The 26077-nt window shown below is 44.2% G+C and overlaps 1 protein-coding gene across 1 annotated transcript in view; it reads left to right on the forward strand.

The window, feature by feature from the left end:
• The window catches only part of LOXHD1 (lipoxygenase homology domains 1), a 185238-nt gene that overhangs the window by 103001 nt on the left and 56160 nt on the right, over nt 1-26077 (forward strand). Inside the window, exons 22-27 of the mRNA XM_032245238.1 lie at nt 6996-7159; nt 8364-8468; nt 10220-10348; nt 11137-11301; nt 21486-21667; nt 25066-25182. Of these exons, the coding sequence (XP_032101129.1) occupies nt 6996-7159; nt 8364-8468; nt 10220-10348; nt 11137-11301; nt 21486-21667; nt 25066-25182 (862 nt within the window). The remainder of the gene's footprint in view (nt 1-6995; nt 7160-8363; nt 8469-10219; nt 10349-11136; nt 11302-21485; nt 21668-25065; nt 25183-26077) is intronic.

The raw sequence follows: 26077 nt of genomic DNA on the forward strand, positions 1-26077 counted from the left end.
CCCTTTCTCTTCTTCCTTCCTCCACTCTCCCCTGCCCTCATCTCCTCCTCTTCCCTCCCCATCCCTTTCTGTTGGTGTGGCTAGTTTACAGTCCTTTGCTTCCTTTGCTGTAGAAGTAGCAGTCTATCAGGGATCTGTGACGAGCCAGCCTTAACGATCTTCAAGCCAAGAGCAGCAAAGCCAACTGTGGGGACTAGAAAAAAAATTATAGAAGTTCAGAAGAAACCGAATCAGAATAGTGAATCTTCCCTTTCTTGGAGAGACACCACCTTTTCTGAAAATACCTAGGGCCTTCCCCAGGCTCTCCATGACCTTTATGAGCTCAGGAAAAAGGCCTTTGCAGCCAAAAGGATTTGAGAGCACTGACATCTCCCTCACTGTTGACATGTCCAATCAACAGCCTCCATGCATACTGGACCTCTTGGACGCCTCTCTGCCACTCACGCCTTGTTCCCAGTCCATTGACAGAACTTATTGGCCCTTCCATCAGAAGAGCATGAGTCTGACCACATTCCCTCTCTCTTCACCATCCCCACACCCTGGTCAAAGCCTTTGGACCTGCGCCCACTTCCCCAAGGCCCTTTTATTGCCTACAGAGCCCAGTGACCAGGATCACACCACTCCTCCGCTCCAAATCCTGCAAAAGCTTCTGCTCACTCAGAGTAAAAGCCAGTGCACGTTTGGTGGCCTGCTTGGCCTGCAGGTCTGCTTCATGCTCCTCATCTCTCTTTTCTGGTCCCCTCTTGCTCACTCCTTGCTGTTCTTTGAACCCAGCAGACATGGTTCCACCTCAAGCCTTTGCATTTGCTATTCACACTCCCTAGCTGGCTCTCTGTCATGCTTTCTTCAGGCAGGTCTCTGCTCATATGTCACCTCTTCAGTGAGGGAAGCCTACCCCCATCCCCCTTCCCCTCATTTCTTTCTCTGTTTATTTTTCTTTATATCGGCTTAACATCTGACCTACAATAAGTGGGTGTATTTAGGCACTGCTCATCTCTCCACAATAGAAGGTAAGTTCCGTGTTGTTAATGACCTCATCTGTTTTATTTACTGCTGTGTTCACCCCTGTACCTAAAAGAGTGCCTGGCCTACCACAGGCATACCATAAATGCTTATTAAACTAATGAATAAAAATGATGGTTGATATGTTGATTCGTTCATCAATTTGACAAACCCATGCCGTGCTAAGTGCTGGGGGTTAAATAACCGCGCAGATATGACTCTGTCTTTGAATAAAGGAACTGTGATGGTCTAGGAGTCTGATGATTTAGGTTCAGGTACTTTCTCTTCCATTCCTATGTGGCCTTGGGAAAGGCCCTTGACTCCTCTGAGCCTCAGGCCTTCCATCCATACCATGGGCATAATAAACCTCACCCAGGAAATCATAATGAGGACTAGACAGAATATGTGTGTAGGGGCCCAGCACCCTGCCCCATCCCAGTGCAACACAGCAGTGGTTCTTTCCCCTTGGCAATAAGAGTCCAATTAGTTAACATTGAAAAGTGGCTTGACAGCTGAGAAAGGCTGCGGGAATGTGTGGGATTATTCTTAAGGAGCTAACACCCAGGTGAAGGAGATAAAACACAGGTGACTATAAGGCACAGTGACAATGGTGATTGTCTCAGGGGTGACCTCAGGGAGAGGAGGGAGTCATGGATGGGTGCATCTTTGGGGTGAGTTGGCATCTGAGACAGGCCTTCATGAACAGTAGCCTTGAATGTTTGGTGCTTGGAACAAAGAACATTAGAAGTGGCTGAAAAAATGTGATGCAGGTGGCATGAACTGGACAATTAAGCGGCACACACAGAAAGGAATGAGTAATTCTATTTGTCTGGTGCATAAGGGACATGAAGGGGTGGGAAGCAGGAAAAAAATGGAAAGGGAGGCTGGAGAGGAACAGATGAGGACATCCAAAGCCATGCTGAGGAGCTTGAGAACGCATCCAGGCTTTTGGTTGGCTGGATTTCACAGAGAGGAAGACAGAAGCAGGAGAATGCCAGCTGGGGTCAGGCACTGGTGAGAGATTCTGGCCTGAGCAGAAGGGATGATTGGGAGAGGATATGAAGCCATGGAGGCTGCCACCCCCTGCAAAGTCACCGAGGGAGAGCTCAGCATGGCCCAGGGTCTGTGCTGTCCAGGTGGGGGATAGCAGTCTAGGTCTCAGCAGAACCGCTCCTAGCCCTCCTGACCTCAGAGGTTGTGGAAAGCAGAGGAGCCTGATTGTGAAAACACAGGGAGGAGGGGGCTGGGGCATGCAGGTTTATTGATCTGCAATTTTCAGTTGCCAAAAAGAGAATGCTCTTGTTTCTAAATGGAAGATATTTGAGGTCCTTTATAGGAGTCTTGGGCTGGCAAAAATCAAGGTTATATGGGAAAGCCTGTTTCATGCTGGTTTGTAGCTCTGGACTGTGAATGACATTTTTTTGTTTGTTTGTTTGTTTTTCCTGCCTGCTCAAGTGAGTTCGATTTTTTTTAAACTTGTGTTAGAAAACATATAACATAAAATTTATTACCTTAGCCATTTTTAAGTGTACCATTCAATAGTGTTAAATATATTCACATTGTTATGTCTTAGATCTCCAGATTTTTAAAATATTGCATAACGGAAACTATACTCATCAAACAATTACTCCCCTTGTCCACCTCCCTCCAGCCCCTGGTAACCACCGTTCTACTTTTTGTCCCTATGGCTTTGAGTACTTGAGGGACCTCATATAAATGAAACCCTACAGATTTGTCTTTTGTGTCTGGCTTGTTTCACTTAGCACGATATCTTCAAGCTACATCCATGTTGTAGCATGTGACAGGACTTCCTTTTTAGGACTGAATAATGTTCCATTGTATGTACATACCACGTTTTTAGATGGATTTGAATGGGTGTCCTAGGATCTGAGGTCTCCCTTGGGTCAATCTGGGCTCTGCACACAGCCTCACGTCCCTTTGGTAAAGGACTACTCTGGTCCAGGCTTTTTACAAGATTGTGAAGCTGGAAAATTTTATGTTTGAACTCCTCCTGCCTTCTCTAACCTAAGAGGCTCTGCTCCTTGGCCACCCTGAAAAAAAAAAATGACAGTTTAAAAAGGCCCTAGATTAATTTTTGTGTTAATAGTGATATCACATTTAGATTAAGAGTCTAGTCTTTTCTTCCCTCCTCTGTGCTGCTCAGACAATTCCTGGAGTCTAAGGGTTGGCACCAGCTTAGGCAAAAGGATGCTAGAATAAAGAAAGTGCATCTTCAAGGAAAGAGTGGTGGTTAACTAAGAAACCTAGGAGTTATCTCGGGAATTTTGAGGAAGGGAATGAGAAAGGTTTACCCCCAAAGGAGACAATGCCTTTCAATTCTATTGATATTTATGAGTGCCTTGTGTGCCAGGGGCTGTGGTTACCACAATGAGTAAGCAGACTCTGCATTCATGGGTCATAGTTTTCTCAGTAAGGGAAACAGACAAATGTACTCCCTGAACAACCTCTTCCATTTTTATCACTTCAATTACCATTTTTTTGAGAATAATGCTCAAGTTGTATCAGTCAGAATAGGCTAGGTTCTGCTAAGTAACAAACTGGCCTGAAATGTCAGTGATCTAACACAACAAAAATTTGTTCCTCATTTATACTATATGTCTGATGCAGGATATCAGGAGCCTTTGCTCAGCATGTTCACTCAGGGACCCTTGTTGTTGGAAGCTTTTCCTCAACATATGCTTCTGTGATCATCCTTATAGAGGAAAAGTGATGACGAATCACACACTGTCTCTTAAAAATCCCTTACAGCCCAGGGATTCCAAGTATATTAACAACCTAAAAATTCAGGGTTCTTCAGCGTCCAAAGCTCTGAGCCTCTAATGTTTGGGTTTCAGAATACATGACAGAGATGGTGGGATATTTGGGAGTATGTTGTATTGAATTAGCGCATCTTTGTTAAGTCATTTAATCATTGGCTCTGCCACTTTGTCACCCTGTTCACATTTATTGGCTTGTTGATTAAATGAAATTTTGCTACTTTCCTTTTTCTTTCAATACTCTAACTAGCTGCATTTTTTTTTAAGATTTGCAACAAAGTCTAATGCACTCACTTTCAAAGACAACATAGCAAATGCCAGAAAAGCTGGGAATATGTTTAGTGTCCTGGGTTTCATTCACATTTGATGTGATATTCTATGTTTTCTCTACCTCTGTTCCCAGCCCTAAAACAAATATTTATGTTTTAGTTGATGGCCTGGGAGGTCCTATAAGACCCTTAAAGTTAAAGACAGATGCTATTCTTGAATGTTTTTACATGTGGCAAATATGTTGGGTGGGATTTCCAAAAAGCGTTGAACAAAAACTTGTTAAAATATTTTCTCTTAATTTTATCTTACAAAAAGTTGTCCTCTAGAATCTCCCATTCCTCCAGGGATCCTAGAATTCCTAGAATGTTGAGACAGAAAAGCCCTTTCAGCCTTCTGGGTGGTACAGTTCAGTCCCTAGGGTCTCACAATTTGTTAGGGGCAGAGGAGGGAAACAAATCCAGAGTTCCTGAGTTCCAGACCCATGCTTTTGTCATTACACCACTCTGCCAGGATTTACTCAGATGTTGTACAGATTTCAGCTTATACCTAAAATGGAAAATTCCATATGAAATTATTTATATTGTACAGCACTCAATTTTGCAATTGCCTTATTCAATTTTTTTACTTTCAAGTGGAGTTTATACTTTTAACAGTTTCAAGCTTTTGGTTCAACTCCTGCTTACTGAAGCCCTTAGTCTTTCCTTCCATCACCTTCATTTAGCAGTGTGTTGATTTTATCTGGCTCAGCACACCTGCACTCCTCTCATCTCCTTTGTTCACGAGGAATCGCCTACCTGCTCCCCTCTCCAGTATCTAGAAGCCTGGCTGAGCAGGATGTATTCCTGTAGGAGGAAGAGGCAGGTGTCAGTAGGCCTGGCATCCTGAATCTTCATGTGTGCTTATTGGCACTGTGGGGATAGAAGCCAAACACCCAGGACTCAGGCCAGACCTGGCTCCTGCTTTGGTTCTGTCTGTACGATGAGCAGTTCTGAGAGGAGACATGCTGCTGTCTGCAGTGAGTGTGCTGAGGGGCTTTACATCGTGATGCAAGTATCTCAGGGACAATGGAGATTTCGCTCCATGAAATCCAGACTCTGTGTGCATTTTCTCCTTGTGTGCATGGGAGGGCTTATACCTTTTCTTTCTATCTCTTTGACTTTTTTCTCTCCCTGGCTCTTTCTTTGTGTGTGTCTCTCCCTCTGTTCTTGTCCTCCACCAACTTCCTACATACTCTGTCTCCACCTCTGCCCTGACCTCACTTCTTTCTTTATTTCTGTCTCTCTTCCTTAATTGGCCATAATTTAGCTATAGCCTGTTTATTCATAAGTTATTTGATTGGATAAAATGTTAACTTTCCTATTCATACATTTAAAGACTGAGAAGCAGAACAGTATGCATTTTTCTCTTAAACACTAATTTAATGGTAGTTTAGTTCATATTGCCCATTTAAAGGAGCTCAACACACTTGAGCTCCTTTAAATCCAACCATCAATATAACATTGCCCCCCTCCCCACCCCATCTGAGCCCATTTACTGAGATCTCACTCTCTGGTTCTGCTCCTCTGACATTTTGATACTTGGAGGCAATGAAGACTCTAGGAAAGTGTGGGACTCAGACAGAGGTGGGACCTTTGGCCTGCACTGCACCCACCTCTCAAGACTTCGACAGAGATGGGACTTCCAAGTCTGGAGAGGTGGGGGCAGTGCAGGCGAAGGTCCCATCTCTGTCTGAGTCCCACATTTTCCTAGAGTCTTCATTGCTTCAGGGCAGGGGTGGGAAAGGAGCATAAAGAGGGTAGAATGGCCCCAACTTGATATAGATTGAATTCTCAGACCCTTTGTGATGTTCTGAGAGCTTAGTGGCCAGAGAGGAGCTGCCCAGACCAAAGCATCCAGAGATCCCAGGCATAGGCCAAGGAGAATGAAAGGGAAGGGAAGTCACAAGAGCAACAACAGCAGCAGCAGTGCTTACTGAAAGCCTACGCTGAGTCAGACATTTTTATAAGCACTTTTTAAGGTCAACACATGTTGTCCTTACAACACCCTATGAAATAGGCAATATTATGCTTATTTTACAGAATAGTACACTAACGTACAGAATAAGGTTGCCAGTTAAATTTGAATTTCAGATAAGCAATGAATAATGTTTTCATATAAGCATGACCCAAATATTAGATAGAACATACTTAAAACATTATTCACTGTTTATCTAAAATCCAAATTTAACAGGGATTTTGTAATTTTATTGACTACGTCTGGCAACCCTAAGACAGATAAGGATGCTTACTCAAGGTTGCACAGCTATTACTGGTAAAGCCAGAATTTAAACTGGACAGTATGACCCAGGGGAGAGTCCTTAATTACCCCACTCTGCTTCCCATCCCTGGCCCTACCTTCACTCTGTCTAAGTACCTCCTTTGTGCTGGGTGTTACCTCCACGCTGAGGAGTCTGACTTGGACCTCCCTTTCCTGGCCAGCTCCTCAGCCACACTCTTTTTACCTTCCAAAAGCATACGTAATTTGTTCATTCCATTAAAATCATTAGTCCAACACTTACATATTGTGCACCTACTATGTACAACCCTCTCTATTGAAGTAGCCCTGGCTAGTAGATTCATTCCAGAAAGGGTTGGAACAGTCCCCATATGTCCCTTTCCTTCTAGATACTTCCTTCCAATGTGATCCTGATTGAGGCTCTGTGTGCTCCAGGCAGATCACACAACCATTTTCAGTGGGGTGTCTGGAGACAATGTCCTCATGTTTGTTCTCTACCCCAGGCAAATAACTAAAGGAGCGATTCCCAGGATAGGTAGAGCAGCAGGATAATGCTGTCAGGGGCAGACAGGGGAGAGTTTGGGATGCCATGGAGGGCTTCTCATTCTCAGCTCATAATGGACAAGACCTTTCTAAGAGGACATTCCAATCTTTCCCTATCCACCCCCGCAGGTACTACTTTCCATGCCAACGTTGGCTGGCAGTGGAGGAGGATGATGGCCAGCTGTCCAGGGAGCTGTTGCCAGTGGATGAGTCCTATGTGCTGCCACAGAGCGAGGAGGGTGGGCGAGGCGGTGACAACAACCCCCTCGACAACCTGGCCCTGGAGCAGAAAGGTTTCCTAAACTAGAGCTGATTTCTTTTCCCCAGCACCCCTCCCCTCTGCCTCTTCAACCCTAAGTATCCATCTTCCTTTCCTCCCCTGTGGGCTCTGGGCTCTTCCTCTTTTGACAATCTATTGTATTTCCTTCTCATTCTGTAAAGGGGGCATAGTCTCACATAGCTATTGTAAGGCTAGGTATAAAGCACACAGCTTAAGACTGAGTTATTGCAGGAATGAAATGGAATGGATTGGAATCAAATTGAATGAATTAGAATGGAGTTGATTGGACTGAAATGGGATATTGGAATGGAATAGATTGGAATGAAATGGAGTGGAATGGAGTAGAGTGGAATGGAATAGAGTCGAGTGGAATGGAGTGGAGTGGATGGAGTGGAGTGGAATGGAATGGAATGTGATGGGTTGGAATGGAATGGAGTAGAGTGGATGGAGTGGAGTGGATTGGAATGGAATGGGATGGGTTGAAATGGAATATATTGGAATGGAATGGAATGCACTGAAATGGAATGGAGTGGAATGGTGTAGGATGAAGTGGAGTAGAATGGAATGGAATGGGTTGGAATGGAATGTATTGGAATGGAATGGAATACATTGACATGGAATGGAGTGGAGTGGAGTAGAATGGAGTGGAACCAAATGGAGTGGAATGAAATGAGTGTAGCCACTTCTGATTCAGTCTTGTGTCCTCTCCTATAGGTACTCAGTGCATTTTTTCTCAAGGGAAGGAATGAACAGTAACCTCCAAGAGTTCTATGATGTTCCTCTAAAATATGCATGCCTAAAACTCCTCCCAGCCAGGGCGAGTCAGAATGAGCTCCTGGCTGCTGAGCCTCTGACCCTCAAAGTCACCACAAGACTCCCCTAACCACCCTATCAACTCTACTGAGGGCTTCCCTCATAGAGATATGAAAGACTCATATCTCTACCCTCTGTAAGTTTCCAGACTAATGGTGATTGCAGAACAACACATGCTGAAAGTAAAATGATTCCTATAAATGGCCAAGAGGAACTTAGAAACATACTTATTACTAATCACAGGGCTCACAGATACAGGATTGAAGGGGCAAGAGAAAAATTGGAGTGATAAGGCCAGAGGGAGTGAATCAAGGAAGCCCTCCTAGAGGAGGTAGCTGTCCTCTTTCCACCTTTCATGAGAGGAACAATCTATAACTCATTGCTCTATACTTTTCTCTTGGCAGATAAATCTACCACATTCTCAGTGACCGTAAAGACTGGGATTAAGAAGAATGCAGGCACAGATGCTAATGTCTTCATCACACTCTTTGGCACACAAGATGACACCGGTAAGAAAGCAGTGCAGGGCCAAGGTTCACCCACATCCCTCCCCAGGGAGACTAGAAGACTTAGCAGAAATTTCTAAGGGAATCTCAATTGTGCCTCTTCTCTCAATAAGATGCAAGCAACTAGCCTCATTGAGAAAGGCAGTTCCTTTTTCCCTAAAAATGTTTTCTCTTCTCTGAGCCAGCTTTCTTCTTCTTTCTAATGGCGAAGGTAACCCTGATTCTACCCAATAGCAATCTGGGACAAAGTGGCCTTGCACAACTTCCATTGAAATTCAGCCATGGTACTCTCAGTACAAGACACTCCAGACATCGTAGAGTTGTTCAGGAGCCTTTGCCCAGGTATTCAGAAAAGGTGGTGTTTAGTGTTGGGTCCAGCCATCTGCTCACACCACTGTCCAGCCATTCTGTTGAGTTTAGAGAGGAGTCAGTCCCTCAGGTAGTCATCATACATTTGCTGAAAATCCTGCAGGTCCAGAGCCTAGTGCCAAGCATTATTGAAGAATGAATGGACCTAATCCTTGACAATGGGGTGTTCATATATAATACAACAATGTGCGGGTAGAGAGCATGGACTCTGGAGCTTGGCTGATTGGTTCAAACTTCCACTCCACCATTTATTAGCTGTGTGACCTTGGGCAAGTTGCTTAACCCCTCTGTGCCTTAGTTTCCTCTATTTACAAAATGAGGATAAAATTAGTATGTGCCTTATAGAGTTGTAGGTCTAATGAAGTTAAACATGTACAACATTTGGGACAAAGTGGTACTCAATAAACATTAATTACCATCATTATGTAATAGGCTGGATAAAGCAGATAATATATAATGAAATAATGAGGTTATAACCTACAAATGTATGTGATTACCATCATTCCTGAACCATGATCAAAGGAATTGATGGGACTTGGCAACTGCTTTTATTCACTGAAGGCTTTCTATGTTAAACATATTCTTGAGCACCTCTCCTTTTTGACTTTTGGAAAACCAAGTGTCAAAGACATTATATAGTTTTCCCAAAGCCACTCAGTGGTAAGTGGCAGAGCTAGGCATTGGACCAAGGTCTGTCTGTCTCTCTGTGTACTTAAACAAGTCTGCAGTGAGTCTAGGAATAGCGGAAGACTTTCTACCTGAGGTGGGCCCTGGGCTGGGACTTATTGGGGTACAGGCACTTAATGGCAATGCAGCGCATGCTGAGGCAGGAGAACACAGCGATGACTGAGATCACCCCATTTCAGACTGACACTGCAGCTGGTCTCAGGACAGATTATATATGCGAAATAGCTAGAGAGGGGCCTTAGAAGTCGTCCCTCCTCTGTCATCCAGAGAAGATGCTCCAGAGATTCCCACATGTTCCATCCCTGAAGGAAACCCTGTGTTTCCCCAGGGAACATAGGGAGTTTGGCTTTGTCACTGGCTCCTTCTCCATAGAGAGAATTATGAAGGTATGGGAGTAGCGCAGCATTGACTTTGGGCTCCACCACTCTCTCCTGGATGATTTTAAATAAGGTATCTTTTTTGACATAAACTGCAAATAAAAATGCACACATTAAAGGGTTATTGTAAAACTCAGTGAAAGAACACATACCAAAAAAATTCCCACTGTGCAAAGGCACCATTGGATGATAATTGCACAGTCAAAGTTTGATGGAAGTTCAGAAATTTGGTCATTTTTAGGAGGGATTAAAAGTTTGGGTCTGACTAGGCTTGAAAGGCCTCAGGTCCAGCCAGTCATGCTGAGATCATCTGGTCGGCAGGAATGACCCTCCTGAAGTCCTCCAAGACAAACAGCAATAAGTTTGAGAGGGACAGCATCGAAATCTTCACAGTGGAGACGCTGGATCTAGGAGACCTGTGGAAAGTCCGGCTCGGCCATGACAACACAGGTGTGGCTTCCTGCCTCTGTTTCCTGCTAAGAGTTTAAGGACCATGGACAGGTCCATGTGGGCATCTGGGAAAGACTCTGGAAATTTGAATGTCATCTGTCTTCTGTGATAACACAGCTTCCTCAATTCCTTTAGCCCAGTAGAGCCCAGAAAGTCCTCAGCTGCACATAGAGTTTCTGGCCTAATTAGTCTAGGGTGGTACCTGGACACTGGCGATTATTAAAGCCATTCTCTATCTTCCAGTCTCAGTAATTTTAATACATAGCCAGATATGAAAATCTCCAATCTAACTCAGTAGTTCTTTGAGTGTGCAACAGAACCACCTGGAAGGTTATTAACTCACAGATTTCTTGGCCCCACCCCTAGAGTCTTTGATTCAATTGTGGCATTCCTGTCATTGGGTAAGATTATAAAGCTTTTGTAAACACAGGCTCTTTCTGGCATCCCTGAGTTCCGTTTGAAGCCCCTTCTTCAAGGAAGGGCAGCATCCTTGCTTCCTTTCAGTGCCCTCCCACCTCAGTCCCCCACTCCCCTCCTATCATCTCCTATTGATGCTCTTTTAGCCTTTTTAATTTCCCTAACAGCAGCCTGGAGTGTGATCCAGCTTCAACTCTGGGTGCACATTTTAATAGGAGTGATTTTAGGAATGCTGCAAGCAAAAGGGATGTCATGTTAATGGTATCAGCCAGCTACCAAGTAAGGAAGGATGTCAGGAGTCCTTGAAGTTAGCTGCAGCAAACTATCTCTGCACAGGTCCTTGATGAGTTCTGTGTCTCCTCTTTCTCTAGGCAAGGCCCCAGGCTGGTTTGTAGACTGGGTAGAGGTGGATGCCCCATCTCTTGGGAAGTGCATGACGTTTCCCTGTGGTCGCTGGCTGGCCAAAAATGAAGATGATGGATCCATCATCAGAGACCTCTTCCATGCAGAGCTCCAGACGAGGCTGTACACGCCATGTAGGAATCATGCACAGCAAGCCCGGTCCTCCTCTGGGGCCCCATCACCAACCACCCCAACTCAGCCCAGGCCCTCCTTCAGCATTGACTGTGGGCCAGGCCCACCTTGAAGATTTTGGTCTCTCATTCCTGTCCTGAATTTCCTGAGCTCTCTGGGGGCTGTGGGCAGAATTCTGGACTGAGGGAATAAAAATATGGGATTTATTCCAAACTTCACCCCAAGCTAGATGATGACAACATGTAGAGAGCCTAGCCTCTCTAGGGTTCAGATTCCTCATCTGCAGCATAGAGATAATAATGCAGGATGATAGTAATGTCCAAAAAGAAGGAAGATAAAGGTCGAACTAAGGAATCATTATCAACCCTGTCACCAATCCTTACTCCAGGCATGAACATGTGAAAGAAATCACCAGGGTAAGATTGTTTCAGATGGTGTAGGGCACTGGCAGCCCCACAATGGCTTGAAAGGGCACTCACTTAAGGGTTGAAGGGAAACACAGCCTGGACCCTGCCAGACCCATAATTCAAAAAGAAGGTAAATGGAATTCCCTTTTCTAGCTAAGGGAAAGAAGAGAAGGGAGTAATTTGGTGAAGTTTTGATACTTCCTTTCCACTGTCATTATCAGAAAGAATGCAGTAAATGTTTATAGACGTGTAAGTACGTAGTACTAGGTACTTAGAATCAAACTGAAATTAACTAAAATCTAAAAGTCTGTCTGAATTTGGTAAAATCTGAATAAAATCCATAGCATATAATTTTTTTCTAACTAAATAATAAACTGTACCACAAGGTTTCCCCCTAACAACTCATACTTAAATAGCATGAATCAGTGATGAACAATTTTTTTTTTGCCTAAAGCAATAAACTGAAATGACCAGATCATCAAAATATTTTCTGATCCAAAGCCTAAAATGAAGTGACACTTCTCTGGCCAGGCATGCCCAAAGCCAGCCCTGGATCCAGCCTCTGTTTCCAGGAGTCACCTACAGGCAAGGACAGATTCTGACCTGACAGATGTGCATGGGGCTGGCAGCAGCATTGGGTGGGACCCTTGAGGACAAACATATCCATTTCTCCCTGCATGCCCTAGGACATGCCATTCCAGAGAGGGGGGGTGGTGATAAAGAGTTTATATGACTTGACTTTGAATATGTTTAGTTCCAGCCTGATATTAAAACTAACCTGAAGGGTGGGCTGTTCCTGCCAGAAACTTCCAGAGCTTCTACTGCTGGCTGGTCTCAGGAGAGCTGAGATTCTGTTGCCAACTTTTCTGTTCAAGGCTTTCCAAGCCTTGGGTCAGGGAGAAACCCCAGGGGGCTCAGAGGAAGGAATTGTATGCTGCAGAGATGATACCTATGTTATTGCTTGAGCGCTTGGCAAGGTTGGGGCTGTTTCACTTCAACCTGTAAGTGAGCGCCTTTTCAAGCCATTGCGGGGATAGTGGTCACCTCCGTGGGCCATGGCCTGTGGCCTGTGGCTAAGCAGCTGTATTTATCTCCAATTCATAGCAACAAGGCCCCTACAGGCTGACCGCACAGGCTTTAAGGCCAGACAAGCCTGGGTTTGAGTTCAAGTTCTACCATGTGACTTTGGGCAAGTTACTTCACCTCTCTGAGCCTTGGTTTTCTCATCTGTAAAATGGAGTGTAGTAATGCCTACTCCCTTGGGCCATTGTGAGAGTTAAAGGAGATAAGGACCATAGCATGCTTGGTACAGTCTGACAAGTAGGAAGTACTTAATAAGTGATAACTATTACTTATGCTGCAAGTATCACTACTACAGCCCTATGGCAAAGTAGCCATGATGATAAATGAAAGCAACATCCTCATCTGGAGAAAGTTAGGGCTGCAAGAGAGAAAGAAGCTTCTACCATTACTCCTTTCAAGGGCCAAGATCACAGGATAGAGTACACATCTATTTGAACTGTTTCTCTGGGTTTTCAATCTTCTTCTTCTTTTTTTTTTTTTAGTTACTGTGACCCAGAGTAAGTAAGTATACACATTTATATGCGTATGCAAAAAATAAAAATATCACAAAAATTGTACCCTCATGTGTGATGTACAGTGATATTTTTCTATTAGAGTTTTATATGTATATATATATATACATATATTTTTTATTGTGCTTTAAGTTCTGGGGTACATGTGCAGAACATGCAGGATTGTTGCATAGGTACATACATGGCAATGTGGTTGGCTGCCTCCATCCCCCCATCACCTATATCTGGCATTTCTCCCCATGTTATCCCTCCCCAACCCTCTATCCCCTGTTGTCCCTCCCCTATTCTCCCCCAACAGACCCCAGTGTGTGATGCTCCCCTCCCTGTGTCCATGTGTTCTCATTGTTTAACACCTGCCTATGAGTGAGAACATGTGGTGTTTGATTTTCTGTTCTTGTGTCAGCTTGCTGAGAATGATGGTTTCCAGATTCATCCATGTCCCTACAAAGGACACAAACTCATTGTTTTTTTATGGTTGCATAGTATTCCATGGTGTATATGTGCCACATTTTCCTTGTCCAGTCTATATCAATGGGCATTTGAGTTGGTTCCAGGTCTTGGCTATTGTAAACAGTGCCACAATGAACATATATGTGCATGTGTCTTTATAATAGAATGATTTATTATCCTTTGGATATATAACCAGTAATGGGATTGCTAGGTCAAATGGAATTTCTATTTCTAGGTCCTTGAGGAATTGCCACACTGTCTTCCATAATGGTTGAACTAATTTACACCCCCCACCAATAGTGTAAAAGTGTTCCTATTTCTCCACATCCTCTCCAGCATCTGTTGTCTCCAGATTTTTTAATGATCTCCATTCTAACTGGCGTAAGATGGTATCTCAATGTGGTTTTGATTTGCATTTCTCTAATGACCAGTGACAATGAGCATTTTTTCATATGTTTGTTGACATCATATAGGTCTTCTTTTGAAGTCTGCTCATGTCCTTCACCCACTTTTGAATGGGTTTGTTTGTTTCTTGTAAATCTGTTTTAGTTCTTTGTAGATTCTGGATATTAACCCTTTGTCAGATGGGCAGATTGCAAAATTTTTTTCCCATTCTGTTGGTTGCCAGTTCACTCTAACGATTGTTTCTTTTGCTGTACAGAAGCTCTGGAGTTTAATTAGATCCTATTTGTCTATTTTGGCTTTTGATGCCAATGGTTTTAGTGTTTTAGTCATGAAATCCTTGCCTATGCCTATGTCCTGAATGGTATTGTCTAGGTTTTCTTCTAGGGTTTTTATGGCATTAGGTCTTATGTTTAAGTCTTTAATCCATCTGGAGTTGATGTTAGTGTAAGGTTTCAGGAAGGGTCCAGTTTCTGCTTTCTGCACATGGCTAGCGAGTTTTCCCAACACCATTTATTAAATAGGGACTCCTTTCCCCATTGCTTGTTTTTTTCAGGTTTGTCAAAGATCAGATGGTTGTAGATGGGTGGCATCGCCTCCAAGGCCTCTGTTCTGTTCCATTGATCTATATCTTTGTTTTGGTACCAGTATCATGCTGTTTTGATTACTATAGCATTGTAGTATAGTTTGAAGTCAGATAGCGTGATGCCTCCAGCTTTGTTCTTTTTGCTTAGGATTGTCTTGGCTATGCGGGCTCTCTTTTGGTTCCATATGAAGTTTAAGGTGGTTTTTCCAGTTCTGTGAAGAGGGTCATAGGTAGCTTGATGGGGATGGCGTTGAATCTGTAAATTACTTTGGGAAGTATGGCCATTTTCACGATATTGATTCTTCCTAACCATGAGCATGGAATGTTTTTCCATCTGTTTGTGTCCTCTCTTATTTCCTTGAGCAGTGGTTTGTAGTTGTCCTTGAAGAGGTCCTTTACATCCTTTGTTAGTTGTATTCCTAGGTATTTTATTCTCTTTGTAGCAATTGTGAATAGCAGTTTGTTCTAGATTTGGCTCTCTTAAAGAGAGCCAAATTGTCTCTCTGTTATTGGTATATAGGAATGCTTGTGATTTCTGCACATTGATTTTTGTATCCTGAGACTTTGCTGAAATTGCTTATCAGTTTCAGGAGATTTTGAACTGAGGTGATGGGGTCTTCTAAATATACAATCATGTCTTCTGCAAATAGAAACATTTTGACTTCTTCCTTTCCTAATCGAATACCCTTTATTTCTTTTTCTTGCCTGATTGCTCTGGCTAGAACTTCCAATACTATATTGAATAGGAGCAGTGAAAGAGGGCATCCTTCTTTAATGCCAGATTTCAAAGGGAATGCTTCCAGTTTTTGCCCATTCAGTATGTTATTGGCTGTGGGTTTGTTGTAAATAGCTTTTATTATTTTGAGATACATTCTGTCGATACCTAGTTTATTGAGAGTTTTTAGCATAAAGAGCAGTTAAATTTTGTCAAAGGCCTTCTCTGCATCTATTGAGATAATCATGTGGTTTGTCTTTGGTTCTGTTTATGTGGTGGATTACGTTTATAGGCTTGCGTATGTTGAACCAGCCTTGCATCCCTGGGATGAAGCCTACTTGATCGTGATGGATAAGCTTTTTGATGTGCTGTTGCAATCGGTGTGCCAGTATTTTATTGAAGATTTTTGCATCAATGTTCATCATGGATATTGGCCTGAAGTTTTTCTTTTTTAGTTGAGTCTCTGCCAGGTTTTGGTATCAGGATAATGTTGTTCTCATAAAATAATTTGGGAAGGATTCCCTCTTTTTGGATTGTTTGGGACAGTTTCAGAAGGAGTGATACCAGCTCCTCTTTGTATGTCTGGTAGAATTCAGCTGTAACCCATCTGGACCTCGGCTTTTTTTGGTTGGTAGGCTATTAATTGCTGCCTCAACTTCAGCCCTTGTTATTGGTCTATTCAGTGTTTTGACTTCTTCCTGGTTTAGGCTTTGGAGGGTACAAGTGTCCAGGAATTATCCATTTCTTCCAGGATTACTGGTTTATGTGTATAGAGTTGTTTGTAGTAATCGCTGATGGTAGTTTGTATTTCTGTGGAATCCATGGTGATATCCCCTTTATTGTTTTTATTGCCTCTATTTTTCTTCTCTCTTTTCTTTTTTATTAATCTGGCTAGCGGTCTGTCTATTTTGTTGATCTTTTCAAAAAAACGGCTCCTGAATTTATTGATTTTTTTGAAGGGTTTTCTCTATCTCCTTCAGTTATGCTCTGATCTTAGTTATTTCTTGTCTTCTGCTAGCTTTTGAGTTTTTTTTTTTTTTAATCTTGCTCCTCTAGCTCTTTTAAATTTGATGATAGGGTGTTGATTTTAGATCTTTCTTTGCTTCTCACGTGGGCATTTATTGCTCAAAATTTCCCTCTAGATACTGCTTTAAATTTTAAATTTAGAGATTTATGCATTTCTTCTAGACATTGCTTTAAATCTTAAATTTAGAGATTTAAAGCAATGTCTAGAGGGAAAGTTAAAGCAATAAATGCCCACATGAGATCCTGGTACATTGTGTCTTCATTTGCATTGGTTTCAAAGAACATCTTTATTTCTGCCTTCATTTCATTGTTTATCCAGTCAACATTCAAGAGCCAGTTGTTCTGCTTCCATGAAGTTGTGTGGTTCTGAGTTATTTTCTTAATCCTGAGTTCTAATTTAATTGCACTGTGGTTTGAGAGACTGTTATGATTTCCATTCTTTTGCATTTGCTGAGGAGTGATTTACTTCCAATTATGTGGTCAATTTTAGAGTAGGTGCAATGTTGTGCTGAGAAGAATGTATATTCTGTGGATTTGGGGTAGAGAGTTCTGCAGATGTTTATTAGGTTTGCTTGGTCCAGATCAGAGTTCAAGTCCTGGATATACTTGTTAATTTTCTGTCTCGTTGATCTGTCTAATATTGACAGTGGAGTGCTAAAATCTCCCACTGTTGTGTGGGAGTCTAGGTCTCTTTGTAGGTTGTTAAGAACTTGCTTTATGTATCTGGGTGCCCCTGTATTGGGTGCATATATATTTAGGATCATTAGCTCTTCTTGTTGCATTGATCCTTTTACCATTATGTAACGCCCTTCTTTGTCTCTTTTGATCTTTGTTGGTTTAAAGTCTATTTTGTCAGAGACTAGGATTGCAATTTCTGCTTTTTTTTTTTTTTGCTCTCCATTTGCTTGGTAAATCTTCCACCATCCCTTTATTTTGAGCCTATGTGTCTCCTTGCATGTGAGATGGGTTTCCTGGATATAGCACACCAATGAGTTTTGACTTTTTTTTTTTTTTTTTTTTTTTTAGATGGAGTCTTCCTCTGTTGCCAGGCTGGAGTGCAGTGGTGCAATCTAGGCTCACTGCAACCTCCGCCTCCTGGGTTCGGCAATTCTTCTGCCTCAGCCTCCCGAGTAGCTGGGACTACAGGCGCATGCCACCATGCCCGGCTAATTTTTGTATTTTTAATAGAGATGGGGTTTCACCATATTGGCCAGGATGGTCTCGATCTCTTGACCTCGTGATCCACCTGCCTCGGCCTCCCAAAGTGCTGGGATTACAGGCGTGAGCCACCGCACCTGGCCAGTGTTTTGACTTTTTATCCAATTTGCCAGTCTGTGTCTTTTGATTGGAGCATTTAGACCATTTACAACAATAACATATTGTTATTAACCTTAATAATGGCAGAATTTGATCCTGCCATTTTGATGCTAGCTGGTTGTTTTGCCCATTCGTTGATGCAGTTTCTTCATTGTGTAGATGCTCTTTACCATTTGGTACGTTTTTGGAGTGGCTGGTCCTGGTTGTTCCTTTCTATGTTTATTGCTTCTTTCAGGAGCTCTTGTAAGGCAGGCCTGGTGGTGACAAAATCTCTCAGCAATTACTTATTCATTAAGGATTTTATTTCTCTTTCACTTATGAAGCTTAGTTTGGCTGGATATGAAATTCTAGGTTGAAAGTTCTTTTCTTTAAGGATGTTGAATATTGGCCCCCACTCTCTTCTGGCTTGTAGGGTTTCTGCCAAGATATCCACTGTGAGTCTGATGAGCTTCCCTTTGTGGGTAACCTGACCTTTCTCTCTGGCTGCCCTTAGCATCTTTTCCTTCATTTCAACCCTGGTGAATCTGAAGATTATGTGCCTTGGGGTTGCTCTTCTCGAGGAATATCTTTGTGGTGTTCTCTGTATTTCCTGGACTTGAATATTGGCCTGCCTTGCTATGTTGGGTAAGTTCTCCCGGATAATATCCTGAAGAGTGTTTTCCAGCTTGGATTTATTCTCTCTGTCACATTCAGGTACACCTGTCAAATGTAGATTAGGTCTTTTCACATAATCCCATATTTCTTGGAGGTTTTGTTCATTTGTTTTTACTCTTTTTTTTCTCTAATCTTGCCTTCTCATTTTATTTCATTGAGTTGATCTTCAGTCTCTGGTATCCTTTCTTCTGCTTGGTCGATTCGGCTATTGAAACTTGTGTATGCTTCCTGAAGTTCTCGTGTTGTGTTTTTCAGCTCCATTAAGTCATTTATATTCTTTTTTAAGGTGTTTATTCTCATTAGCATTTTGTCAAACCTTTTTTCAAGGTTCTTAGTTTCTTTGCATTGGGTTACAACATGTTCTTTTAGCTCAGAAAAGTTTGTTATTATCTACCTTCTGAAGTCTGTTTCTGTGAATTCATCAGACTCATTCTCCATCCAGCTTTGTTCCCTTGCTGGGAGGAGTTGTGATCCCTTGAAGGAGGAGAGGCATTCTGGTTTTAGGTATTTTCATCCTTTTTACACTGGTTTCTTCCCATCTTTGTGGATTTATCTACCTGTGGTCTTTGTAGTTGGTGACTTTTGGATGGAGTCTCTGAGTACATGTCCTTTTTGTTGATGTTGAAGTTATTTCCTTCCATTTTTTAGTTTTCCTTCTAACAGTCAGGCCCCTCTGCTATAGGACTGCTGGAGGTCCACTCCAGACCCTGCTTGCCTGGGAATCACCTGCAGCAGCTGCAGAACAGTAAGGGTTGCTGCCAGTTTCTTCTTCTGTTATCTTCATCCTAGAAGGATACCTGCCAGATGTCAGCCTGAGCTCTCCTTTATGAGGAGTCTCTTTGGATATAGGGGAGTCAGGGAGATGCTTGAGGAGACAGTCTGTCTCTTAGAGGAGCTCAAGTGCTGAGCTGTGAGCTCTGTTATTCTGTTCAGAGCTGCTGGACAGGTATGTTTAAGTCTGCTGCAGTGGAACTGATAACTGCCTTTTTTACCTAGGTTCTCTGTCCTGAGAAGGTGGGGCTTTATTTATAAGTTCCTGACATTTGCTGCCTTTTTTCAGAGCTGCCCTGCCAAGCAAGGAGGTAGCCTAGTCACAGTCTGCCAGCAGAGGCGTTGCTGAGCTGCCATGGGCTCTGCCCAGCTGCTCTGTGAACTTCCTTGTGGTTTTGTTTACAGAGGTATAGTTAGAACTGCCTCAGTAATGGCGGGTTGCCTCAGTAATGGCAGACTGCTTCAGTAATGGTGGACTGCCTTGGTAATGGTGGATGTCCTTCCCCCCACAAAACTGGACCATCCTGGGTCCAGCTGTGCTTGCTGGGAATCTTTCAAACCAGAGCATTTCAGATTGCTGGTCTTTGTGGGGGTAGAAACTACTGAGCCAGATCACCTGGCTCCCTGTTTCAGCCCCTTTTCTTCAGTTGAATGGGCGGCTCTGTCTCCCAGGTGTTCCAGGCGCCAGTTGAAACTGCCACCCAGATTTGTGTGAGTTTTTGTGTGGAGACCTGTTGTACCAGCCGAAACAGTCGTCCTGGAAACTTGTGGCACTTTTCAGTCCGGGGTTCTCCTGGTCTGTGGGCAGTAATAACTCATTTGGAAATGTGGTGATCACTCACACTTTGCGTTGTTCTTACTGGGAACTGCACTCCAGAGCTGTTCCTATTTGGCCATCTTGGATCATCTCCCCTCTATTGGAGTTTTTTTAGTTCCACATATTTTAAAAAATAATGTTGACAAGCCACTAAACTCATTTCACAATCTGCTAATGAAATAACTTGCTAATGAACTAATGTATAGTTATTATAGCAATATATTGTTTTAGACTACTGGTCACAAACTTTAGTATAAAGTATGAGTTAAATATTTAGGTCCCTAGACCCATCCTGCAAAGAAGCTAAGGCAGGGTTTGCAAATCTGTATTTTTTTTTTAAACGGAGTTTTGCTCTGTTGCCTAGGCTGAAGTCCAGTGCCGCAATCTCAGCTCACTGCAACCTCCACCTCCTGGGATCAAGAATTTCTTCTGCCTCAGCCTCCTGAGTAGCTGAGACTATAGGTGTCCACCACCAGGCCCCACTAACTTTTGAATTTTTAGTAGAGACAGAGTTTCACCACATTGGCCAGGCTTGTCTCAAACTCCCAACCTCAAGTGATATGCCCACCTCAGCCTCCCAAAGTGCTGGGATTACAGATGTGAGCCACCACAATGGGCCTGAAAATCTATATTTTTAACAAGCATCCCCAAAAGTTTCTGAAGCAAAGGGTCTTCCACCCATGCATAGAGACACACTAGTCTTTATTCACACTGGTGGCTGCCCACCAGGAAGCTACTTGTTAACAGCACTGATGTGTGAACTCTCTTTCAAGAACACATAGTCCCTGGTTGGACCAAGTAAACACTGGGGCAGCCTTGACTTCCTGATACCTCCTCCCCTATAAAAGACCTCTGTTATGTGAGGCAACCTGAATGAGGGGCCGGGTGTGACATGGATGTGTTGGGGAGGGCAGGCTGGCTAGGAGCAAGTCAGAAGCTGGGAGCAAGGGGATAGAGAGAAGAGTGAAATAATGCTCACTACCATAGACTGACCAATCCAATTGGTAAGTTGCCCCTGAAATCTAGTGCTCTTGTTTATGTAGCCTCCTCAGCCAAGCACGATGTCAAGGATACTTTACAGATGGTGGACACTGAGGCTTGGGAGTAACTTGCCCAGATTCCACCAATTGTCAAGACAGAGCAGGGATTCCAGCCTGGGCTTGTCAAATTCCAAAGCCTGTGCTTTCAACCAGTCTGCTACATGAGCTCTGGGATGTGAGAGGCTCACACACCCTGTCTGAGGGGATGAGGGCTTTCTTTGGGTGCTGGGCAGGACAGGTTCCCACCTGCAGTTGCTAGGCAACCTTGTGAAGGTCCAGGTCCCTGGGCAGCAGCTGCCCCATGGAAGGGTCCGGGCTGGTGGTGCTAGTGAAGAACTGGCCCTCACCATGTTTGTTTTCTGTTCTCTCATCCCTTCTGGCTTTGTTCTCTGACTGCCACCCTCAGTTGTTCCTTATGAGATCACCCTCTATACCAGTGATGTCTTTGCTGCTGGGACAGATGCCAACATCTTCATCATCATCTATGGCTGCGATGCTGTGTGTACCCAGCAGAAGTATCTGTGCACCAACAAGAGGGAGCAGAAGCAGTTCTTTGAGAGGAAGTCTGCCTCCCGCTTCATTGTGGAGGTACTTGGGCTCCGCAGGTTGTCTAGGGATGGGGTAGGTCAGGGAGAAGGAGGGGAGAATCCCTGAATTCAGGGCGAAACACGTGCCTTTCATCCTGATGCACTGCTATTTGAGAGGAAGCTGGGCAGCTCATCCTACCTTCCTGGGCCTTAGTATACCCAAGCAACCAGGGAAATGGTGAAGCTCACCCTGGCCCTCCTGGACTGGTGTCAGGATCAAAGGCAATGAGGATAGACAGGACTTGGGAACACTAGAGGCATAAAGCCAACATACCTATATAGAGCTTCCAACAACAGACACTTACCCACAGATGGAATATGGCTCCCAGACTTGCTGGTTCTCGGGTTCTGCTGGTACTGCTGGCCAGGGAGAGGTGGAAATCCCACCACCAGTGGTCACATGGGGATAGGGTCTCCTGCTCAGCTCTCAAGATACGGTCAAACAGTTTAATAGAGAAGAACATCCTGCATGTTCAGTGTCTTCCCATCAGGTCTTGGCAATGGAGGTGCTGTTATTCATTGTTGACTGTGGATTTAGGTCATAGTGCCTTGGAATCCATATACTTCAATTCAGTGCATACTCACTGTGCCTGCCCAGTGTGCTCAGCTGTGCGCTAGGTTGGGTGGGAGACACAAGAGAAGGGGGGAGCTCAGATCCTGCCTGCGAGGGGCTTACAGTCAAGTTGGGGACTCCATTCCCCACAAAGATAGTGAGAGAGTCTGGTGATGGTCATTGTCACTGACCCTATTGGTCAGAGGATACTGTCATAGGCTTTATCGATCTTAACTCACTTAATTATAATAAAAACTAATTGTTCCTATGTAAATATGGGGAAACTGGGGCACAGAGGTTACGTCACTTCCCTAAAACCATACAGCTAGGATGTAGTGGGAGCAGGATCAAAATCCAGAAGGACTGGTTCTGGAATAGACACTCTTAGCTACTGCAGTAGACAAGCAAATGGACTGAGCTTACTATCACTATTTAGAGAAGGGAGAAGGCTCCTTGGAAGAGGTGGCTTTGAGTTGGATCTGAAAGGGGGCATTAGCAGGGACAAGGAGGAAAGGATTCCTAGCAAAGGGAACAATGTGGCCAACAGCTCAGAGGTGGAAATAAGCGTGTGGCTTGAGGATTTGTCTACAAGCCATGGGAGGAGTGTGATGTGACTTGGATGGACAGCAGTAATGAAGCCAGACTTAGAGGGGAAGCACAGGAGACCCTGAAGGAGATGAGCCAGGAGCCTCAGGAGCCTGGGCCCTCCAGGCAGCGGGACCTTTGGAGATGTACCTTTTATTTTCTGATAGGAAACGAAGTCCAGGGCACCTTCCTTCTTCCTGACTCAGTCTCTATCCCAGGGGATGCCCTCCTCTCTTCCCACCTTCTCTGCAGCAGTCAGCACTTGTGGGAAGGTCTGCCACCTTTGTTGAGTCTTTTAACAAGAAAATTCAAGGGTGATTCATTAATCCACACAAAGCTAATGTCTCATCCACCCAAGATGTCGTGGTGCGTGAGTCATCCAGGCCTGATGCCGTCAGCGGCTGAGGCTGTGATCACACCTCAGCATGACTTCCGGGGAGTTTTTATCAATGAAGTCCCCACTAATAGACATCTATAATTTGCGAGTAATTTTGTTGCTTTATTTTTTTCTTTTCAAATCTCTCTAGATTTGGGAGGAGTGTGAGAGCTGGGAAACAAATGAAAGGGTTTTGTCTCCTGGCCTCTGTCTCCTTGCCCACCTGTGTCCCTCTCTCTGCACTTCTCTTTTCTGATTGATCTTCAGGTAGGAGGCAAAATGCTGGATTGCAGAGTCCATAACCCTGGATCTGACTCTGGCTCAATCGCTAATTTGTGAGGAAGCCACTTCCTCTCTCGGTGACTACCTCCCAAGAAAAGAGTTTGACCAGAAAAAGAATAATAATAGCCAAGAGTTATTGAGAACATCCAAGGGCCAGCCCAGTTCTAAGGACCTGATGTGTATCAACTCATTTAATCCTCATAACATTTCCAAGACATGGGTAGTATGACCATCTCATTTTACAGATGAGGAAACAGAGCACAGAAAGGTTAAGCAAACTTACTCAAGGTGTCTTAAAACAGCAGAGCTGAGATCTAGATGCAAGTGGTTCAATTCCAGAGCCTTCTCTGCCTAATTCTTTCACCTTCCAGAATACTGGGACCCCTTCTGATGCTGTCGTCCTCTGAGTCTCTCTCTGAGGCCCACCAGCCATGACTAGCTGTTCCCTAAAAGCCACCTTGCTCTCTGAGGGGTGAGGCCTGAGATGCCCATCCTGTCACATTCAACTCAGTGCTTAGAGGATCAAGGTCACAGATGCCAGAGATTCTCCTCTGCACCCCATACCTGGAAGCTCCAGGTGAGAGAGAGAAGATGCTGTAGCTGCCCTGCCCCCAGCACAGTTCAGGGGCTCACCTGGCACACATGTATCAGCTTTTTTGTTCAATGGGACTTTCACACACACCATCATGGTTAAGGCTCACCACCGCATTATGAGAAGGCCAGGCTGATCTTATCATACCCATTTTGCAGCACTCTTTTGTCCTTGCAACCAATGCTCATCAAGTACCTAGGTCATGGGCTCTGTTCTGGGTTTTCGAGATACAATGCAGAGCAAAATGGTGTCTGCCTTGTGGTTCTCAGTGGCGAAAGGGATGGTAGGTGTCACACAAATAAATGCAAACTTACAACTATGAGAAGTGCTCCAAGGAGGAACTCTGCTATGCCACAAGAGCCTGTCATGAGGAGAGTTCACTTTCTTGGGGAGGCTAAGGGCTTTCTTGAGGAAGTCATCATTGAGTTGAGACCTGGATTATGAGGTCGAGAAGGCATAGGGTTAAGTAAAGAAGAGGAAGGCAGAGAGGCAAGCAAAGCATGTACAAATGCCCGGTGGCAAGGAATGTGGAGTTTGCGGGACTGGCATTTCTATGTGGGAGCACAGAAAAGGAGTGGCTGGAGGGGGAGAAACTCTTAGGGGCCTGGATCCTAGATTAAGTCTACTTGGCAAGACAGGAGCATGGCACAGCCAGGACTCATCTTTGTCTACCCAGTTCAGTTCTCACACAGGGGATGAGTGTCTATAAGAGCAAGCAGTGGAAGATGGGGACCTGGGCTCCCCACTGAAGAGGGGTCCCCCTCCCAGAGAAGGTGGATTGAAGCAAGTTCTGGAGTCAAGGCTGACTTTAGGTGGGGAGAGGGGACCTGAGACATGGGCGTGGCCTGTGTGTCAAGGACAGTGGGAGCTGGCCTGGCTGGACAGTGGGGACATATCAGGAGGAAGTGCAAAGGGACTCAGGGTGGATGCCCTGGGGAGGCAGGATGCTGCCGAGGCTGTACTTTCATGGATTTTTCAGCTAACATCTGGTGCCTTATCTCTTTTGCAAAGTTAGAAGATGTGGGAGAAATCATTGAAAAAATTCGGATTGGCCATAATAACACAGGCATGAATCCCGGGTGGCACTGCTCTCACGTGGACATCCGCAGGCTCCTCCCGGATAAAGATGTAAGTTTTTGACTGGTCTGTCCTGCTGCTTCTTTTGTCCCTTTCCAGAGCAGATTCCAGGCAAATTTCCTGGCAGGACCTGCTGGCTAGGTCAGCCTTATTGAGATAAAAGTCTCTTAATGAAAATTCAGCCAGTTTACTCAGAGTGCAGAAACTAGCTCTGGTTCCAAGCAGAATTTTCTAGAATTTGGCTTAGTGGTCAAGGAGGATATTTTGGGCATGTCTCTGCTCCCCACCTCCAAAGCCATATTACTAGTGAGTGACCAGAGTGCCCTTCCTGTAACTCAAGGTCAACCCACAGAAGAAAATCCACCTACTTTTATGGCTTACTCTGAAGCCATAAAAGTATAAACCTAGGAGATAGTTCTCAGCCATAGCTATGGATATGAAGAGGGAAGATTTTTTTTTTTAATGGAGTCTCATTCTGTCACCCAGGCTGGAGTGCAATGGCACTATCTTAGCTCACTGCAACCTCTGCCTCCTGTTTCAAGCAATTCTCCCACCTCAGCCTCCCAAGTAGCTGGGACTACAGGCATGCAGCACCATGCCCAGCTAATTTTTGTATTTTTTTAGTAGAGATGGGGTTTCGCCGTGTTGGCCAGGCTGGTCTCGAATTCCTGACCTCAGATGATACACCCATCTCGGCCTCCCAAAGTGCTGAGATTATAGTCATAAGCCACGGCAGCTGGCCAGAGGGAGCAATTTTTAAATACAGAGACCCCCTCCTCTTACCCACTGAATCTGAGTCTCCAGGATAGAATTCAGATACCTATTTTTAAGTGACCCTGGGAACCCCATTCTTTCAGAGCCAAACTCTGGTGTGGTTATGCAACTCTTTAAGACTAGATCTACTGAAATTGGGGCAAGGGGCTCCCCTGTGGCTTTTACATTATTT

This window comes from Sapajus apella, unplaced genomic scaffold (assembly GCF_009761245.1).
Source record: "Sapajus apella isolate SASKATOON/1434 unplaced genomic scaffold, GSC_monkey_1.0 scaffold57, whole genome shotgun sequence".
Classification (NCBI taxonomy): Eukaryota; Metazoa; Chordata; class Mammalia; order Primates; family Cebidae; genus Sapajus; species Sapajus apella.